The sequence below is a fragment of the Solea solea genome, chromosome 19 (genome assembly GCF_958295425.1).
Source record: "Solea solea chromosome 19, fSolSol10.1, whole genome shotgun sequence".
Classification (NCBI taxonomy): Eukaryota; Metazoa; Chordata; class Actinopteri; order Pleuronectiformes; family Soleidae; genus Solea; species Solea solea.
In genome coordinates, this window is record NC_081152.1 from 9467528 (window position 1) to 9487012 (window position 19485).

General features: G+C 39.3%; 3 protein-coding genes across 4 annotated transcripts; 1 reads left to right on the plus strand and 2 right to left on the minus strand.

Moving 5' to 3' along the window:
* The first annotated feature begins 159 nt into the window (after positions 1-159).
* agxt2 (alanine--glyoxylate aminotransferase 2) lies at positions 160-7713 on the plus strand. The gene is made up of 14 exons (XM_058618259.1): positions 160-335; positions 1208-1296; positions 1388-1578; positions 1661-1784; positions 1884-1978; positions 2310-2403; positions 2663-2756; positions 3397-3497; positions 3626-3718; positions 3943-4075; positions 4664-4752; positions 4885-5034; positions 5445-5543; positions 5727-7713. The coding sequence occupies exons 1-14, from the start codon at positions 239-241 to the stop codon at positions 5826-5828; spliced, it is 1551 nt and encodes a 516-aa protein (XP_058474242.1). The 5' UTR covers positions 160-238; the 3' UTR covers positions 5829-7713.
* dnajc21 (DnaJ heat shock protein family (Hsp40) member C21) lies at positions 7703-14689 on the minus strand. 2 transcript variants are annotated; one of them, XM_058618258.1, is made up of 12 exons: positions 14268-14391; positions 13423-13516; positions 13203-13326; positions 12862-12990; positions 12077-12381; positions 11806-11972; positions 11273-11366; positions 10456-10641; positions 10320-10368; positions 10097-10233; positions 8675-8759; positions 7703-8180 (listed from the first exon to the last, which is right to left on the minus strand). In XM_058618258.1, exons 1-12 carry the CDS (start codon positions 14362-14364, stop codon positions 8028-8030), a joined length of 1620 nt encoding a protein of 539 aa, XP_058474241.1. In that variant the 5' UTR covers positions 14365-14391; the 3' UTR covers positions 7703-8027. The 2 variants fall into 2 exon arrangements, with proteins under 2 accessions (XP_058474241.1, XP_058474240.1); XM_058618257.1 differs by having other exon boundaries at positions 8037-8180; positions 8675-8756; positions 10097-10368; positions 14268-14689.
* Positions 14690-15725: 1036 nt separating this feature from the next.
* LOC131446809 (tubulin alpha-1B chain-like) lies at positions 15726-19210 on the minus strand. The gene is made up of 4 exons (XM_058618261.1): positions 19058-19210; positions 17539-17761; positions 17297-17445; positions 15726-16878 (listed from the first exon to the last, which is right to left on the minus strand). The coding sequence occupies exons 1-4, from the start codon at positions 19058-19060 to the stop codon at positions 15901-15903; spliced, it is 1353 nt and encodes a 450-aa protein (XP_058474244.1). The 5' UTR covers positions 19061-19210; the 3' UTR covers positions 15726-15900.
* Positions 19211-19485: the final 275 nt, after the last annotated feature.

Genomic DNA, 19485 nt, shown 5'->3' on the forward strand with positions numbered 1-19485 from the left:
TGTCTCTACCACGACGTTATTCCTCTCTCCGACAGCAAACGCATGGCAAATTATGCAAATTAGGCAGTGACGTCATTCATACTATTGATTGACTTTTAGGACAGCCAATGGCTGCTTTCCTGAGGAGCCTCGGACTGTGGGGGACAGAGAGAAGGAAGCTCAGTCTGTCAGTCTGTCATTCTGCTGCTGCTGCTGCTTGACAGTGAGACATACGTGATTCACTCTGAGCCTCAACAACATGTCGAAAATGTTGTCCTGCGTTCGCGGCCGCTGTGCACTTTCACCACGACTCTCCTGCTGTCGCCTCACTTCGGCCAAATTCCACTTGGCAGTCGGTGAGTTACCAAGGAGACTCACCGAAAGTCGTAGAAGTTGTAACTATTAAAAGTACACAGGCGGTCAAGTATGATAAAAACAGAAATGACTGCAGCATGTCTTTAGATACAATACGTGTGTGTGTGTGTGTGTGTGTGTGTGTGTGTGTGCTGCTGCCAAAAAAAAATAGTGCACGAAGCTGAAACTTGTCCATTTCATGTCTATAGTTAACAAATTAGTTTTTATAATGTTTTGAAAGGTATTACAGTTATGTATATACTACGGAAGAGTATGTAAAAACAAATCAACTTCTGAGAGTAAGCTCAGAATTCTGAATTCTTAAGAGAACAAAGTCAGAATTCTGATATTAAAGAAAATGACTTGATCAGAATGGTAGATGCCACTTAATGCAGAGCAAAGCAGGTACACAACTGTCCACTCCTTGTATAACATGACAGAAACACCTCCCTGTATGATGCAGTTCATTTAAACAGCAACACATTCTACAAAATAATCAATTAGCAGAATATTTGTCATGAAGGCAGGTTTGTTTTGCACTGCTGTTATACTATTAGACCCAGTGAATAACATGTTATGTCTCACTGACAGCTCTCTTACTGCGAAGAGATCATTCATTCATTCATTGTCCATGTATGATGACTCTAACCATGTTCTCACAAGATTGTGAGATTCTATGTATATCCAACTGCAGCTGGTACGAGCGTGAGCATTGTGGACAGAGTTACAATAGTTTTGAAATGTTTATTATAGTTTTTATTATTCTTTTGTTTTTAGTTTGATTTTTTTTGTGAAATTAAAAACTACTATAGTGGATAAAGCCTAAATCCTGCCATCTAAACATTCATAAGCAACTGTTTCAATCGTATCCCAGGTGCATCATGTCAGAAATCATCCTTCAAATACTCTACCACAGAAATCCCAGCGATGCCTCCATGCAATTTCAAACCAGAGGAATACAAGGTAAAAAACAAACAAACAAACAAAACACATCACTGTCGCTCGCAGCATCATTATCTCTGTGACAGTTTCAGCACACTGTTTGACTGCTCAGGGAATGTCCAAAGAGCGGATGATGGAGATTCGCAGACGAAACTGTAACCCCATGACCATGAAGGTGACTTCCTATAAGAACCCGCTGTTTGTCCACCAAGGCCACATGCAGTGGATGTGGGACGTGGATGGGAAGAGATATCTGGATTTGTTTGCCGGTGTGGCAACTGTCAGTGTGGGCCACTGCCACCCGTAAGATTTTTCATATCCTTTACTGAAAAATAATGCTATAAAATGATGATAAAATAATGGCATATTTGTTTATAATCTACAGGAAAGTAACAGCAGCTGCAGAGCAGCAGCTGAACAGACTGTGGCATGCAACCAACCTCTACGTCTATCCTTCTCTCCACGAGTACTGTGAGAAACTAGCTTCCTACCTCCCAGATCCTCTAAAGGTTCGGTGGTTGATTTTCATTTTGAAGTATTCTGTAGTATTTGCAAGACTCTGGATCGATGACATTAAAGTGTTTTCCTCTCGGCGTTTCCCTATTAAGGTGATATATCTGACCAACAGTGGCTCAGAAGCCAATGACCTGGCTATGCTGATGGCTCGACTTTACACGGGCAACTATGACGTCATCACTTTCAGGTACACAATGTTTTACGAGTTGTCAGTAGACGGAAAAAACATCCTTGTGTGAAAAATGTACATTTAAATTGTTGTGTCTGATGTTACACAAGACTGCAATGACGACTTTTCTGTGAGGCTAAATATTAAATTTCACAGGCATTGTTTTTCTCACTTAATATTGTTTTTAAAAATCATTTTCTTTTAGGCATGAGTAGGACACAAAATCTTATTTAAAATGTCTTTGTGTAAATTCTATTCCCATATGTTTCAGTGTATCACACATTAGAGCCAGGCTGTTAAGAGAAGCTGCGTGTAGGATTAAAGTCCAATATATTTTTGTGTCTTTCAGAGGCTCATACCACGGAGGCAGCCCACAGGCAATGGGTCTCACTTCCAACGCTGCGTATAAATATCCTGGTGCCACTGCATCAGGCTGCACAAATGTATGTATATAATAGCATAACATCTGTATTGTTTTGATTTTAATACAAGTGAATTTATGACATGGTCATGTACATTCACAAGCCACTTTATTAGGTACACAGGATGCCTCAGGCATGGCGCAACACTAGCATATTATTCCGTATGACATTTTCATTCAGTTTTTTTTTTCTGCTTTTAGATTAACAGAATTGAATGATTTCTTTGTACGGTTTCATGGCTGCATGACTGATGCTGAACGCTTCACTGCCCTGTCAACAGACCATGTGTCCTGATGTGTTCAGAGGTCTTTGGGGAGGAAGCCACTGCAGGGACTCCCCTGTTCAGACCATCAGAGACTGTAGCTGTGCCCAAGGTACACAAACACATGCATGCATAGCCCAACACACACACACACATAAACAACACACCACTGAAATTGGCTTCTTCCATTTGTTTTTTGTGTTGTGCACATGAATGGTGAAGAAGTATATGTATCTTAGCCTGAAAACAATAAGAAAAACTGACCCGAAGAGAGACTCGCATAAACACTTTCATGTGAAAATGGATTTTATATATATATATATATATATATATATATATATATATATATATATATATGTATGTATATATGTATAAGTCATGGTAAGTCATGGTTAGTGTAACCCTGCAGCTGACACACAAGTTGCCAGTATAAAGTTCAGTGTCTCCCACTGTTGATCATTTACCTCTTTTACCTTTAACCTTTCACGGTTTACAGGAATTTTAGTTACCCTGGGTCAGGTAATGGAACATATCTGTATCTGTACATTTACACGACATTAACACAAACAACTGACAGCTGAAAAATGTCAGTACAACAAACAACAAACAGGTTGGTAAATGAAAGCATATCTCTTGGCATTTATTAAACCATATACCACATTATACCACTCATAAGTGCGTCTCACATGTATTAACAAAATGCTGAAGGATTTAATCTTAGTATGCATGATTTGTCTGTGTTTATCCCACAGGTCACTGCATGGCAAATGAACAATACATTGGTCAACTCAAAGAGACGTTTGCTACTAGTGTCTCAAGTCGAATTGCTGCGTTCTTTGCGGAACCCATTCAGGTGCCAAATCCTGCTGTGACATAGAAATATTAAAAAACACTGACTATAACTGTTTTCTACTGTATGTCGTAGATGTACTGTAACTGTAAGAAGTAACTATTGCGTATGGATGTGTTTGGATTACACAGGGAGTCGGTGGATCAGTGCAGTACCCGAAAAACTACCTCAGGGAGGCTTATAAACTCGTGAGAGAGAGGGGAGGGGTCTGCATTGCTGACGAGGTTTGACACTCATGTTTTATTTTGTTCTAGATTTTAGTGTCTGGACTTAATGACGACTTGTATCCATGAATGAACGAACACATTATATGTGGATTAAACTTCTTAAAAAAATTGTCCCCATTCACAAACCCCTACTTTGAAGTATTTCAGCGTGTTTGTTGATTAAGCACACCTGTTAAAAGAATGTATATATACTTTTTCATCTACTTTGTGCTTTTTAACAGGTGCAGACGGGATTTGGGCGAACAGGAAGCCACTTCTGGGGTTTCCAAGGACACGATGTCATTCCTGATATGGTTACAATGGCCAAAGGCATTGGCAATGGCTTCCCGATGGGAGCTGTTGTTACAACACCAGGTGTGATTTTGTCACCTTTTTTAGGACATTTTCTGGTATGAACTCAAACTGGTGGCCCATGGGCTGCATGTGGCAAGTTATTAGTTATAATGAGTTATTTCTGTATGGTTTTTTTTATGGATAGATTCATATTGCGTCATAAATGCTTTTATTTTGTCAACTATTTATCATTCCATATCAAAACAAAAGCTTTTATTTTGAAAGGATGTGAACGATCATCATATATATTATTATTTTGAGGTCTGTCTTTCATTTGAATGGCCCCCTACTGACCAAACTGGACACTTGGTGTCCCCCAGGTTGAGAACCCTGATGTTTTGTAATGTGAATGTAACCATGTGTGTTTAATGTTTGGATGAACACTACTGTATAGATAAGGGGGGAAAAGTGAGAGCTGATTTTGAGGTTATTTCTTCAATTGCCAAATATAGTTTCAGCCCTTGCCTCATATCTATGCAGAGACGAAAATGAAAAATCGACACTTCCGGGAAGTGTTTTGTTGTGCGTGTAGTTAAAGACTTACACTTATGGATGATGGTTTGATTTGAAGCAGCAGTGGGTGAAGGTGTGAACTTGTTTGCTTTCCAGAAATTGCAGCGTCATTTGGCAAGGGACTTCACTTCAACACGTTTGGTGGGAACCCGGTAGCTTGTGCCGTTGCTTCATCAGTGCTTGATGTAAGAATTCATCCTCTCTTCTCCCAGCAGCCCTGTATATCAGCACAGGAGAGCTCTGACTGATCCCATTTCCTGTTTTATCACTACTGCAACTACATTTGACAACTTGTCTGTTAAACTATTATTCAACAGACTATCAAAGAGGAAGGCATGCAGCAGAACAGTCTTGTTGTGGGCACCCATCTGATGACAGAGTTGGCAAAACTCAGAGAGACGTACGAGATTATCGGCGATGTCCGTGGGAAAGGGCTGCAAATTGGGGTTGAAATGGTGAAAGACAAGGTGCTGAACAGGTCTCTTCACATTCCTCACAAGCTTGTGCAATATGTATGTGTGTGTGTATTTGTACTTCTTTAAACTCTGACCTTGTCAGGATCATTAGCCCTCATGGTCCTATTGAGGCGAAACCTAAATTATGAGGAACTGGTTAAGTGTGTGTGTGTGCCTCCTGAGAACACAGTCCAGCATAAACCCAGTTATCTGTTAACCATTACCCAGAGCAGCGCTGAGCATCTCTAATTGTGAGCAGACCAATCAAAGCTGTACTGGAATTCTGTACGCCAGTAGACTGTCTACTGACTGAAATTATACCTGTTTACGATTACGATAGGAAACTTTGGATTAAATTACTGTATATGCCCTGTTTTTAATTTTTACTCCCAATCCTGCCTCATTGAGCATTTCATCCACAGGCCAGCAGGGACCCACTCTCTCCTGAGGCAATGAATGAGATCTTTGAGGACGTTAAGGACATGGGAGTCGTGATAGGGAAAGGAGGGCTCTATGGACAGGTATTCAAACACACTCAACATCAGAAAGCTGCTTTTCAGGGCGCATCGCTTGAGCTGGCACCTCTGAGGCTGAGGCGCCAGAACGTGCAGCAAATGGCAATGAGCTGTCAAGTTTGAAAAGGTTAGTTTGTATGTTTGTATTCCATAACCCTGGCTTCCATTTGTTGTGTTTCACCCTTTCAGACGTTCCGCATTAAACCCCCAATGTGCATCACAATGGAAGATGCAGATTTTTTCCTGGCGGTATTTAACAAGTGCATCCACAGCTACATGGAAAGAAGATGAGAGTCATTATTACTCTCCGTCGACGACCACCGCCGCCATTACCTTTGCAGCCATACTTGGATGTAACAATGTTTGTGATATAAGATGTGAATATGACTATGACCTCTACGTGTCCTCTCTAGGTTTTTTCTGTGTGGTATTTAAACTGGGCCAACTTGTCTTTGTTTTAATTCTCATAAAAGAAAACAAATTTTTTTTTATTAGTGATAAAGCTGTGATGATATATTTTGTACAAGATGAGAACCTGATTTTATAGAAATAATGTTTTCATTTCTATTATTAGATCCATTAGTTCTTTTCTGATACGGTGACAGGTGTTAGAGATAGTGAAATCCCTCAACTATTGGATCAATCACATTTTGTGCAAACACTCACAGCTCCAATAAGACTCTAATAAGACCAAATAAATTGTAGTCAGTACAACATTTAAACCATGAGGTGTCATTTACTGAAATTCAGCTTATTTCAGATAGTTGGAAATATGTACTCCAGGTTTTCCTTTTTTCGGGGGAACTTTTTAAACCGGGACTTTCAGGCAGCAGTGAGTGGAGCGAGGTGTGAGCTCGTTCTCCTCACATGAAGGACTGAGTGCAGAGCTGTGCCAGGATCAAAGTTCAGCAGTGACACATTTAACCATTAACCTTAAGGCAACAGTGAATCTCTAATGTCTACTCGAAAACACTGCCGTGATAACTGGAGTAGATGAAACGTCATTTTACTGCAGTTAAATGCTAAATACTTCTAGTCTACTAGTCCTAAACTGTGACAGAGTGTGAAAGATATATATAAAAACATGCATATTCAGACTTCATCACAAAGCACTGATGAACCTCTGTCTTACCTAGGAACTTCCCCTTTTAGATTTTTGATCCAAGTACAATAAATTAAATATAACAAGTCAATTCTAGAGCTCAATAGCAACTACAACTCATTCGAATCTGTAGAACATGGTATTTACTTCAGAAAATCTGTTTACTTTGGTCAAAAAGGGATTTTTTAAAAAACAATTATTGACAATAATTGTCATTATATATTATTTACCTATGCAGGGGTCCATTTAGCTGGTTTTTGCTTGATATTTTAATTACTTAATACAGAAGGCAGTTTTTATATATGTATTTATTACTAATTTGGATTGATGATTTTGTTATAACTAAACAATGTTATTTACTATGTATATATATACTATATATACATATATATATACATATATACACATATATATATATTAAAGTACTAATTATTTAATTAAATTGAATTGTGTGCACTTTGTTTCCAATAATGAAAAAAGCATCAGACAGAACACCGTTTTTAAGTTTGGCCTGACTGACCCATTTAGAATTCCCTTTCTATTTAAGCACATTTATATCATTTTCATTTATTATATCAATTTTATTTGTATCCATGTTTTACTATCATCTATTTATATACACATACACTCCTGATCAAAAATTTGAAGACCAGTTGAAAAATTGCAAGAATGTACATTTTGCACTGTTGGATCTTAAGAAGGTTCTAAGTAGTGCTTCAGGAGGTCATAACAGTGTGGATACCAGACAGAAAATGGCACTGAATCCACATTTTTGCAAAGATTTAGGCTTTTAAAGGCTGTGGACTTAAACTTTTGATCAGCTGATGAACAGCCTATTTCAGTTTAATGGTCGTTTGCAGTACATTGCGTAGTAAAAAAATCTTCTTTTTGCATTTTGAAGCACTACTTTTTTTTTTTTTTTCAACTGGTCTCAAAAAGTGTATGTGTATATTGAGGTGTGCGTGTGTGTGTGTGAGTGGGGGGGGGGGGATGTTGTGTTACATTTTCTTTGTATGAAAAGTATTATATAAAGATTGACTGAAGCATCAATAAAAACCCAAAGTTGTATAAATACCAACGTGCATTACCACATTTATTTATGTATGTATATATATATAAATAATGCAGTCATACCGCTACAGAGCTGTTCATGGTAGACACAGACAGACGATCTCTAAATCGGAGAAACAGCTGACATTGTATTCATGAGGTGACTATGAAAGAAAAAAAAAAAAAAGGGGTCAGCTCTTCAACGCTGGAAGACTCGATCCAATGAAGTGGACTTTCAGTTGCTTTAGTTCATCCTCATCTTTCAGCATTTTGTTTTTCCAGTGTTTCTATGTGAGCAAACTCTCTTTCAGGTTCATCAGCACAAAATCAAAGTTGTGTTATCTGTTTTTCTTCTTGTCCTTTTTGCTCCTGCTCACAGAGCTGCTTGCAGAGACAGCGCTGGCATGGCCACTGGCCTTCAGGTGGTCAAACAGCTTATTCCTTGTGGGGAACTCGTAGTTACAGGTCACACAGCGCAGGTTTACTTCATTCTGGAGGACGACATGGGGAAACGTCACGTTTCAAAGTGTGGGAGCAGCTGAGCCTCAGGAGGCAGAGCAGGTCATGCGCTAATCAGAACTGCAGTCTTAATGTTCATATGCTATATAAGCCGTGTTTCCACAGAGAGGAACAGTTCGGTTCAGGACAGCACGGCACTCTTTCTTATTGAAGTTTATAAACTGAATGTTATATTCATATATATAGTCATCATAAACATGACTACGGTCTACAAAAGGTACGGTTCTCAGTCAAAGCACAAACCTGACCTTGGACTTTAACAACCCAAACCGAACTGTACCATCATGGAAACACAGCAATTCTAGCTGTGTGTGCGAGACATACGATAGTATGAATGAGTATGTAAACAGGCAAATCATTGGAGTATTTAAGGCTAAAATATGCAGTTATCTGATTCAGTTCATGTATCAGCCGTATATTTAAGACATTTTCTTGCAATAAAAACGATGTAAATCACTGTTCAAACCTGGGGCTCTTCTCCTGTGTTTGACTTGACGTTCTTTGGTTTGTCTTTTCCTCCTCCCTTCTTTCCCTTCGTCTTCCCAGAGCTGCTGAGGCACATCATCATCATCATCATCAACATGCAATGCAGTGTATACAGTGCACAGTAGACATTTTCACAGTGACTGGTGATAGGCTTTTGATAGGGGGCCCAGATTTCTCCAAATGAAGTGGTAACAGACAAGTTATTGGCCGGATATCCTTTGAGTACAACGACAACATGCAAACGGACACACAGCTGATAATCCCAGCATTCTGGTTAGCAGATGTATGCAACATTAATGGTGAGAATTCAATAGACAGAATAAAATGCATCAGAGCGCCTAGAGCAGGTCTGGCCAACCTGTGGCTCCCGAGCCGCATGCGGCTCTTTGCCTAGTTTCATGTGGCTCTTGAGTTCGTGTTTTTTTTTTTTTCATGTATGTGTACCTATGTTCGCCTTAATTCAATATCAAACGCGCACATGCACGAGGGAAAACCTCATTGTTCAGTAAACAATTTGTGTCAAGTTCGCACAGGAAATGTCAGGGAAAAAATGCACAGCAAAACGAAAATACAAAGATGAAACACAGGACGTTTTTAACAGCATGGGAGAGTTAAACGGTCACAAAAATCACGAGAATTCACGTTAATCAAGGCTTTTATTATTGGTTATTTATCCTTTTTTTTAACACTGCACTATTTATATTTGTAATGTGTGTTTGATTGTGTGAATGACATGTTTATGCTGATTGTTGTTTTTATGTGTGGCTAAGCACTTTACTGGAGCAGCGCTACAATTTCGTTGTATTTTTAATGCAATGACAATAAAGGCATTCTATTCTATTCTATTCTATTTTTTTGTTGAACAAAATGGCAAGCCATTCTGTCATGTCGTTGGTGTGTGACATTTACAGTAAATCTGGCTGAGCAGAGGTCTGTCTGTGTGTGTGAGGGACAGGGATGGGGGGGATGTTCATGTGTGCCCGTGCGTATGATGTGGCTCTTTGCAGTAACACCATAAAAAATGTGGCTCTTAGTCTCTGAGTGGTTGGCCACCCCTGGCCTAGAGTAACCGAAAGATTTCCAACATAAAAATGCACATTTATATTTAAAGTATTACAAACCATCCAATTGGTCATTCCAATGTTGTAGGGTTTGAAAATTGCCATGACTAATATACTTTTTAGTAATTAATAAAATACCAGGATTCGTCAGAAATGTTGTCACCATAGTGAACCGACAAAAAGTGACACAATGAACTACTCTCCTCCTGTCTCTGGAAACATTAGAAAAGATGTTAGGTTGTGATCTATTTTATTTCTTTTTCATGTTGACACGGTCCTATGCGTCTGAAATAAATTAATAAATTAAAGTGCTCTATGTGTGACCAGCTGAAGAAACTGACCTCTTGACTTCCGTGGAAGGGAGATCGTCCTGCTTCTCTGCTTCTGTGGCGTCAGGCGCAGGCGTGTCGGGAACATCTTCCTCACAGTTGCTGAGTGTTGGTTTCTCCTCCTTCTCCTCTTCCTTTGGAGCACTCTGCTGTGCAGAGAAGAGAAGGTTTTTAAGCAAGTGTCTCTTTGCTGACACCAAGTGGACTCTTTCACGATAGAAGATGTCTCACTCACATGATCTACTTCCTTCTGTTTCTTCTTCCTCTTCTGTTTTTTGGACAGCCTGTGTCGTAGGAATGAAAAATGGCAGTTAAAAACAAATCAATTACCAAATACTAATAAGGTAAAAAAAGTCAATTTAGCTTCATACTTTTGTCTTGGCTTTTCCTCCTCTTCTTCTTCCTCCTCTTCCTCCTCCCCTTCTTCTTGCCCATTTTCCTCTTTTCCTTCCTCCTTGTCACAGTTCAAACCAAGCGAATCCTCCTCCTCCTCCAGCTGTTGCCGTAGTAACGCCACCATCTCCCGATGCTTTTTAGACTTTTCATGATTTTTCATTCTGTAGGAGAAAACCAAACAGATTTAAGTGCATAAAACTGTACTCACAAATAAATGCAGTCATTTATTCAACTCACTCATTCAAGTTTTTTTTTTTTTTTCTGTCCAGATTCAATTTAAGGTGGAAAAATCTCTAACCTGTAACATCCAAAAACCCTTTTCATTTTCATATTTTATAATTGGACACCGTTTTGGACGTCTGAACTGTATATATACACACACACACACACACACACACATACACACATATATATATATATACATATATATTCATACATATATATACATATATATATATATATATATATACACATACATATACATACATATATATACACACATATAGATATAAACACACATACATATATATATACACATATAGATATAAACACACATACATATATATATACATACATACATACATATACATATACATATACATATATACATACATACATTAATCGAGTCTTTTTGCATCTTATATTTTGAATCATTTATAACCAGATTAAGATGTATGGAGTATTCCAATTTGAGTCACATGCTGAAGAATCAGGGATATGCATTGAATATTTCATTAGCAACTCATACAAACATCAATGTTCGGCCTGTGTGCTGTATAATATATTACTCACGCTTTATCTGATTTGAAAGATTTATCACAGGCTGGACAGTACAGGTCGTCATAATAATCGATTGTCAAGTCGTCTCCATCAGGCTGGTCTGCATCTGTGAATGAATATTAATGCAAAGGTCAGTTGGCACAGTTAGTGTGTTTACTTTGTTTTGATGTACTTTGCGACACATACAAGTTTCAAAAGACTTTTCTGTCCAGTTTATTTTTATATTGTTTCCATTGCTGACTGTAATAGAGACCTGGGTTATCAGTGTGCAGGTGGTTACAGTGACGAAGAAACTGCTAGATAATGCAAAACTAATAAAAACACAATGATAACAAACTGAAAAGGCTGCAACAGGTGGGAATATGAGTCAAACCACAGACAAGTTCTCACAAAAAAGGTTTCAGGAGTGGATTCACCTGCTTAAATAAACTCCTAACCTAAAAAAATAAGTGACCCAAGATGAAGACAATGAGGATGGCAATGTTGTCAAGTTTCCCCATCGGACAGTGCTGCAAAGAAAAACCTTTAGTCAATTCCTCACTGACCTCCTCCCTCTTCACTGTTCTTCTCTTGTGTCTCTATGTCCTGTTCTTCTTCTTCACTTTCTGATGCATCTCCAAATTCCTCTCCGTACTGAGCCTCCATCTGCTGCAGCTCCTTCTCCAGTTCAGACATGGCGGCCCAACTCTGCTCCTTATACTCCTCTGCCAGTCTTGAGTGGACATACAACAAAATACAGCATTGTGAGTGGAAAGAAGAGGAAACGGGAAAATATAATATTAACACATTCATTCCGAACATCCATCCACGACTCACTTGGCCTGGCTCAGCTTCTGCTTCCGCCTCAGCTCCTCCATCTTCTTGACCTTCTCAGCGTTCTGCTCCTCCACCAGCTTCCTGTGGTTCTGCACACGTCGGTCGCGCTTGCGGACAAACGCGACAAGTTGCCGCACCAGTTCATTGCGCTCCTTGCGAGCCTTCTCTCTGGTCTTCTTGTTGTCTTTTTCCATGGCTCTTTTCTCCCAGCGGTTGGAGGCCTGTCTCGTATCGTACTCCTCCTTCCAGGCAAAGTTTTTACGTGTGCAGAAGCTCTGCCAGTAGCCATAAAACACGTGCACTACCTGTGATGTGGAAACACAAACCGTTTGAAAACATTATCCTGGTAAAAAACCCTCACCACCACCCGCCACTACATCACCATCGATATTATAATCTTGTTACAGCTGAATAGACTAATGTATTTGTGTGACCAAATGTAATTACAACCCTTCAAAATAAGTATTATAATGGCATATTTCCACCGGCTCTTCTGGCCTCGCCACGGCACAGGTTGCATATCCACTACAAAAAAATGGTACCTACGCACACAGACACACAGTGACTAGTGACTTTACACCAGACTCCTGGTAGTTGTTGGAGATCAACCCACATCTGACATGACACCCAGTCAGTGGCCGGCAGTCTGACCAATCATTGCATAGTACCTACTTAGCACGCTTTTGGAACCTCGCCAGGTATATGCTAGTGGAAACACTACTTAAACTGTGCCGTGGCGAGGCAAGGCGAGTAGAGCCGGTGGAAACGCGCCGTAAGAAACTTACAGTGTCATAGTCACTCTCAGACTCTCCAAAAGAAGGAAACTCCTCGTCTTCCTCATCTTCCACTTTGCCGCTCTCCATTTCCTCCTTAGCAATGGACTCAAACAGACTTCTGTAGACAGTGTAAAAACCCTGGAAAGACAATATAGGCGAAATAAAACAATTATTAAAGGAGAAAATAAATATTCTGCGCTGCAAGCAAAATTTATATTTCTGTCCCCCACAATGCTTCAAACGATAGAGGAATAACCCTGAACCATCTCAGCAAGTTCTGCCTAGGTTTTAATGTTTGATGTTTGTGCATACAGGGCAACAAGTTGCCCATCGGGAACACAAACACTTACCTTCTCATCATTGCCATAGCCCGAGTAACAAGTGACAGTAAAGTACTGTAGGAGGTCAATGCTGTCATCTTCATAGTCCCCACTCAGTCCTCCTTTAAGCAGAGCTTCCCTGTGATTGTCATACCTGTTGAGACAAAGACAACCCACACTGCTCCACATAAAAGGTTTAGAGATCCCCCCCCCCCCCCCCCAAGTAGTGCTGAAAGAAATGAGTACAAACCAAGCCCTCTCCTGTGGATCACTCAGGACCTCATATGCTGCCTGAATCAGCTTGAAATGCTCAGCCGCTTCCTCTGCATTGTCCAAGTTTTTATCTGGAAAATTCAGACCAAAATCACAGCTGTAAACAAACTTTTCAAAGGCTCTGTAAACTGGCCTATTTTTTAATTCTCTCCACTGAGGTCAACTGGCACAGAGTTTTAAAAGACTTTTCTGTCCAGTTTATTTTTACATTGTTTCCATTGCTGACTGTAATAGGGACCTGGGTTATCAGTGTGCAGGTGGTTACAGTGATGAAGAAACTGTTAGATAATGCAAAAACTAATAAAAACACAATGACATATACACATATATATACATATATATACACACACACACATATGATTTCTTATATGGAGCAAAGAAACCAGAAAGCTTTCACAGTTTAAGAAGCTTAAAATTAGAAACGCTTATTTTCATTAACATTACATTGAAACTGATAACTCAATAACCAGTCATAATTCAACTATAATCTTAATTATGCAAGAAATTGTGTAAATGTTGTAAACTGGCTCGTGATGGTTTGTCATCTTGAAGAAGTGGGTCTCCCTATAATATACTTAACCCAGAGAAAATGAAGACAACCATTCATTATTTTATTATGATAAATCCCATAGCTACAAAACCCAAGTGCTCATTACAGATCATAATAATAACTTCAAATGTCCAATAATTATCACTTTAATCTCATGTACGCACAACAAAAACACAAAGCCCAAATGAAATTCCGGATTTCTTTAACGTGTAGCATTCACGTGTTTTTCAAAACACCAGCTAACAGACATGTCATTATCTACTACAACGTACCTGGATGCCATTTCAATGCCAATCTACGATACGATTTCTTTAATTCGTCGTCTCCTGCGTCTCGTTTCACGCCCAGCATTTCGTAGTGACACTTCATTTTTAAAAATATGTGACTAAAAACCCGTCTTTAAAAAAAATGCTCGAAAATGAAATGTTGCTCACGTTTTCCCAGACGAAGCTAGCTTTAGCATTAACTCAACTACAGCATGCTAGCGTGCCGGCAGCATCTCCACTTCTTCTCTAAAACCATCCGCACTTTTCGGGTTATAGTACCAATGTTGTAATGTTTTCCCTTACATATTCAAACATGTGCGACTTTCTTTGTACTGGTAAAACAGGTTCTCTACACGAAGATATTTTTTCAACGTCTTTTTCGCACCATAAACTACGAACGTTGACTTCTCTCCGGTGCCGCTTAATCTCGCGAGAATATTGCGGTTCTTCTGTTTATAATTTAGGCTGATTTGAAACTATAATTGTGAATTACTGCCCTCTACCGTTCTTACAACCATATCGTTATTCTTTTGTTTTTTGGTTTGTTAAATAGTTCTGAAATTGTTTATTTAAGTATGGTCAAAGACTACAGAGCCCACATTTATGTGTGTCTTAAATGTATACAAATAGGTAATTTTTTCTATATGGTTTCCAGGAATATAATTCATCAATAAACTTGATTCTGGAGGTAGATTGGGAGAGCAAATTATATTCCTGGAAATCATATAGAAACAATGACATAGTATTATTAATAGACTATAAATACAATATTGTAGTTAGATATTTTGAATAGAATTCAAAAAATGAGGTTGACGATGAGTCGAGTTGACTTTATAATAATTGGGCTTTTTGTTTATGCAAATTCTATACCTTTTGTTCTTGGACACTTGATAAACTGCTAACTTAATGCATTTCTTAAGTTTTGTGATTCACAATTTAATTTCCATTTATCAAACTATCATAAATTACTGCCCTCTACCAGTCTTACCATATGAACTTTTACTTTCTTGTTTAATGGTTCAAAAATAGTTCATTAAATGTGGTCAAAGACTGCAAGGCCTACACCTGTGGGTCAGACAAAACTTTGGTCATATATAGCATGTCTCCGTTTCTATACAATTTCCTGAAGTAATTTATTTGGAGAAACTCATTTTACTATGTTTTTAAAATGGAGTTGAATAAACCAGAGTGCAACAATAGTTTAGAAATGTAAATCTGACTGTTTAGTCAGTACAAATATATGATAGACTAAAATAATTTGATGCAATGTTATTTAGCAGTGCACACTGGCTGCAAATATTTGGCTTTTGTGCTGCTGAAGCATGGTATACATCTGCTTAACACTATTGAGTAAAGCAGCAACAGCCAAACTGGGGGAAAAGTCTGGAATAGAATTCAAACTACTTCAATCAAGGACAATACTGTCTTTCTATTGTATGGAGGATATTTGAGAGGAAACATTAATGCACTCAGTGAACTTTATTTTTTTTTATCAACACAGGGACAGATCAGAACAAGACAACATTGATACAGGTCCTATGTAATGAAAGCAGAAACAGAAGTGGAAAAAAGTGCAATTATAGATTTGTAAAAAACAAACAGAAACAGCAATTACAGTACAGTAATGAAACATGTCCGTTTAATATTCCTCCCCTTCTTCATCCTCATCCCCTACACTGTCAGTTCCAACCTCCTCATAATCTTTCTCAAGTGCTGCCATGTCCTCCCTGGCCTCAGAGAACTCTCCCTCCTCCATACCTTCACCCACATACCAGTGAACAAAGGCGCGTTTGGCATACATCAGGTCAAACTTGTGGTCAAGTCGAGCCCAGGCCTCGGCAATAGCGGTGGTGTTGCTCAGCATGCACACAGCCCTCTGGACCTTGGCCAAGTCTCCTCCAGGAACAACAGTAGGTGGCTGGTAGTTGATGCCGACCTTGAAACCAGTGGGGCACCAGTCCACAAACTGGATGGAGCGCTTGGTCTTGATGGTGGCGATGGCAGCGTTGACATCTTTAGGCACCACATCACCGCGGTACAGCAGGCAGCAGGCCATGTACTTACCGTGGCGAGGGTCACATTTCACCATCTGATTGGCCGGCTCGAAGCAGGCGCTTGTGATCTCGGCCACTGTGAGCTGCTCATGGTATGCCTTCTCAGCAGAGATGACGGGGGCGTAGGTGGCAAGAGGGAAGTGGATACGAGGATATGGCACCAGATTGGTTTGGAACTCCGTCAGATCGACATTGAGGGCACCGTCAAAACGCAGGGAAGCGGTGATGGAGGACACAATCTGACTGATCAGCCTGTTCAGGTTGGTGTAGCTGGGACGGTCGATGTCCATGTTCCTGCGGCAGATGTCGTAGATGGCCTCATTATCCACCATAAAGGCACAGTCTGAGTGCTCCAGTGTGGTGTGGGTGGTCAGGATGGCGTTGTAGGGCTCTACCACAGCAGTGGACACCTGGGGAGCTGGGTAAATGGAGAACTCCAGCTTGGACTTCTTGCCATAGTCAACGGAGAGACGCTCCATCAGCAGGGAGGTGAAGCCAGAGCCGGTGCCTCCTCCAAAGCTGTGGAAAACCAGGAAACCCTGAAGACCAGTGCACTGGTCAGCCTGAGGGCAGAGAGGGAGACAGTGATCAAATACTAAATACATAATGGTTTATGTTGGATATTTTGAATAGAATTTAAAAAAATTAAGTAGATTAATCCAGTCCATTTATGCAGGTTTTACAACCTTGTTCTCAGAAAGCGGATATATGCTGCCAACTTAAACTTTATTTTTTTCTTCCAAACATTTGATAAATGTTTGGTGATTACCCATTTCATGCACTTAACATGAAGTTCATAAATTTTATGTAAAACACACAACTCCAGAGAAGACACAGTGCATACATGTTGTTCAATAAATGTTTATTTAGATAAGGCTAATTTATCATTTGTTATTTTATCCTTCCAAAGACTGCATTCACCTTAGAGAAACCCAGACGAGTTAACCGTTAAAATGTTACTCCTGACTTTAAGTTACCCACCAGTTTGCGGATCCTGTCCAGCACTGAGTCAATGAGCTCTTTCCCGATGGTGTAGTGTCCACGGGCGTAATTGTTGGCAGCATCCTCCTTCCCTGTGATCAGCTGCTCAGGGTGGAATAACTGGCGATAAATTCCAGAGCGCACCTCATCTAAGGGAATATATCAATTACATGGTTTAAAATTCCAAGGACTGTGCATCTAAAAAACACATTTGCCTGCATTGAGAAAGTGATAACACCAACCAATGACAGTGGGCTCCAGGTCAACGAATACAGCTCTGGGGACGTGCTTTCCAGCTCCAGTCTCACTGAAGAAGGTGTTGAAGGAATCGTCTCCTCCTCCACGAGTCTTGCCACTGGGCATCTGCCCGTCCGGCTGGATCCCATGTTCCAGGCAGTAAAGCTCCCAGCAGGAATTGCCAATCTGGACTCCAGCCTGACCAACGTGGATGGAGATACACTCACGCTGTGAAAAGGAAAAAAAAGTGCATATATTTTAATGGACATCCTTAAGGAAATACTTTCAGCCAGTTGCACATGTTATGTCATAGACCATATCAGAGATGATAATCGTGCTGGAAGAGACATTTTCTCCTTCAAGTTCATTGAAGAAAGTAGCTGATCCTTGTTTATGTCACCTCTTCCTGCATTGACTGTACATATTAGGCATTTGAAATAAACTTTATCATTGTCTGAACTCCTGCCGACCCCCACCACTTTAATTTTACTTGGAAGAAATTCCAGAAAAAAGGGACATTTCACTGCATTTTCTGCATCTAAACCACAATGGACCAGGTCTAGATCCACAATGTCAATTTAGAACTGTCACACCTGGAATGGATAGTCCCAGAGGAAGTAAATTACTTAAACGACAATTTGTAAAACATTCTACGCATTTGTCAAAATCCAAGAAAGGTGCATTTCACTGTTTTTTTCTGCATCCACACCACATAAGACGAGGTCCAGATCAAAAACCATTAATCTTTAGACTAAACATGGACTGGATAGTCCAAGAGGCTGTTAATTTATAACACTTTCTGATTCGTGAACATTTTCTATTTACTTCCGAAAAATGCAAGGGGGGCATTCACAAAGGGGACAACCTTACTTTTCAACTTCAAGACTTCTATAAAGGGCACAAATAATGCATTTATATAAAGCAGCTAGAGCTGCAACTAACGCTTATTTTCATAATAGATTAATCGTTCGATTATTTTCTCGATTAATCGATTAATCGTTTGGTCCATAAAATATCAGAAAACCTTAAAAAATGTTGATCGGTGTTCGTCAAACCTGGAAATTATGATGTTCTCAAATGTCTTGTTTTGTCCACAAACCAAAATGATTGACTTTTAATAATTTCTTTGTTATCCAGAGCAAAGAAACTGAGAAAATATTCACATTAAAGAAGCTTAAACAATCAGAAATCTTGTTTTAATCATGAAAAAAGCTTCAAACCGATTAATCGATTATCAAAATAGTTGTCGATTAATTTAGTAATTGATGAAGAATCGATTAATCGTTTCAGCTCTAAAAGCAGTACTGGCCTTTAATTTGGCCCGAGGCCTTTACAGTGGCTCTTAATAGAAAGTAACCAAAAAAAACAAAACAAAAACGACATATTTGATTAAGCTAAAATCTTTTCTTAAACATTTAGGACAGATAAGTCAAGATATAGCACACTGCTTAATACACATAACGTTTGATTCTCGGCAAAACAAATTAATGCCTGAATAGCAGAAAAATACATACGAATTCTTACCATGTTTCTAGTAGTTTGGTGGAACTCAAAGTGAACTACGAAGAGGAAAAAAGTAAAATTACTCTCACAAACAGGAGTAAATGTTCCTGCGTAAGAAATAACTGACGACCTGCCGTTAGAGGGGTGTATTTATACTGAGCGCGAGAAAAAGATTTGAATTCGATTGGCCGAAAGCTGACACGTGCTCCTTTTCTATTGTTCCTACTGGTTAAAGTGCAAGACTCGTGACCGTCTTCGACATGTTTTTTGTTTAAAAAAAACATTTTATTTGAACATACGAAACAGATCAAGCACATTTTAAAGTCAAATAAAACTGTCGACATCAGGTTATATAGCAAAAAAAAACAAGTAACTGAACATGTACAACCAACATACTACTAAAAAAAAACCCATAAATAATAGCACATACAATTAATAAGAACAACATA

Coding starts and splice junctions, on each gene's coding strand:
- agxt2 (XM_058618259.1), top strand. CDS start 239: ATGTCGAAAATGTTGTCCTGCGTTCGCGGCCGCTGTGCACTTTCACCA. Junction 3,719..3,942: donor GGGTCTGCATTGCTGACGAG/GTTTGACACTCA, acceptor GCTTTTTAACAG/GTGCAGACGGGATTTGGGCG. Junction 4,753..4,884: donor TTGCTTCATCAGTGCTTGAT/GTAAGAATTCAT, acceptor ATTATTCAACAG/ACTATCAAAGAGGAAGGCAT.
- dnajc21 (XM_058618258.1), bottom strand. CDS start 14,364: ATGAAGTGTCACTACGAAATGCTGGGCGTGAAACGAGACGCAGGAGAC. Junction 13,517..14,267: donor GGCATTGAAATGGCATCCAG/GTACGTTGTAGT, acceptor TGAATTTTCCAG/ATAAAAACTTGGACAATGCA. Junction 12,382..12,861: donor CTGAGAGTGACTATGACACT/GTAAGTTTCTTA, acceptor TCCACATCACAG/GTAGTGCACGTGTTTTATGG.
- LOC131446809 (XM_058618261.1), bottom strand. Junction 17,446..17,538: donor CCTGGAGCCCACTGTCATTG/GTTGGTGTTATC, acceptor ATATTCCCTTAG/ATGAGGTGCGCTCTGGAATT. Junction 16,879..17,296: donor TGGACAGGATCCGCAAACTG/GTGGGTAACTTA, acceptor CTCTGCCCTCAG/GCTGACCAGTGCACTGGTCT.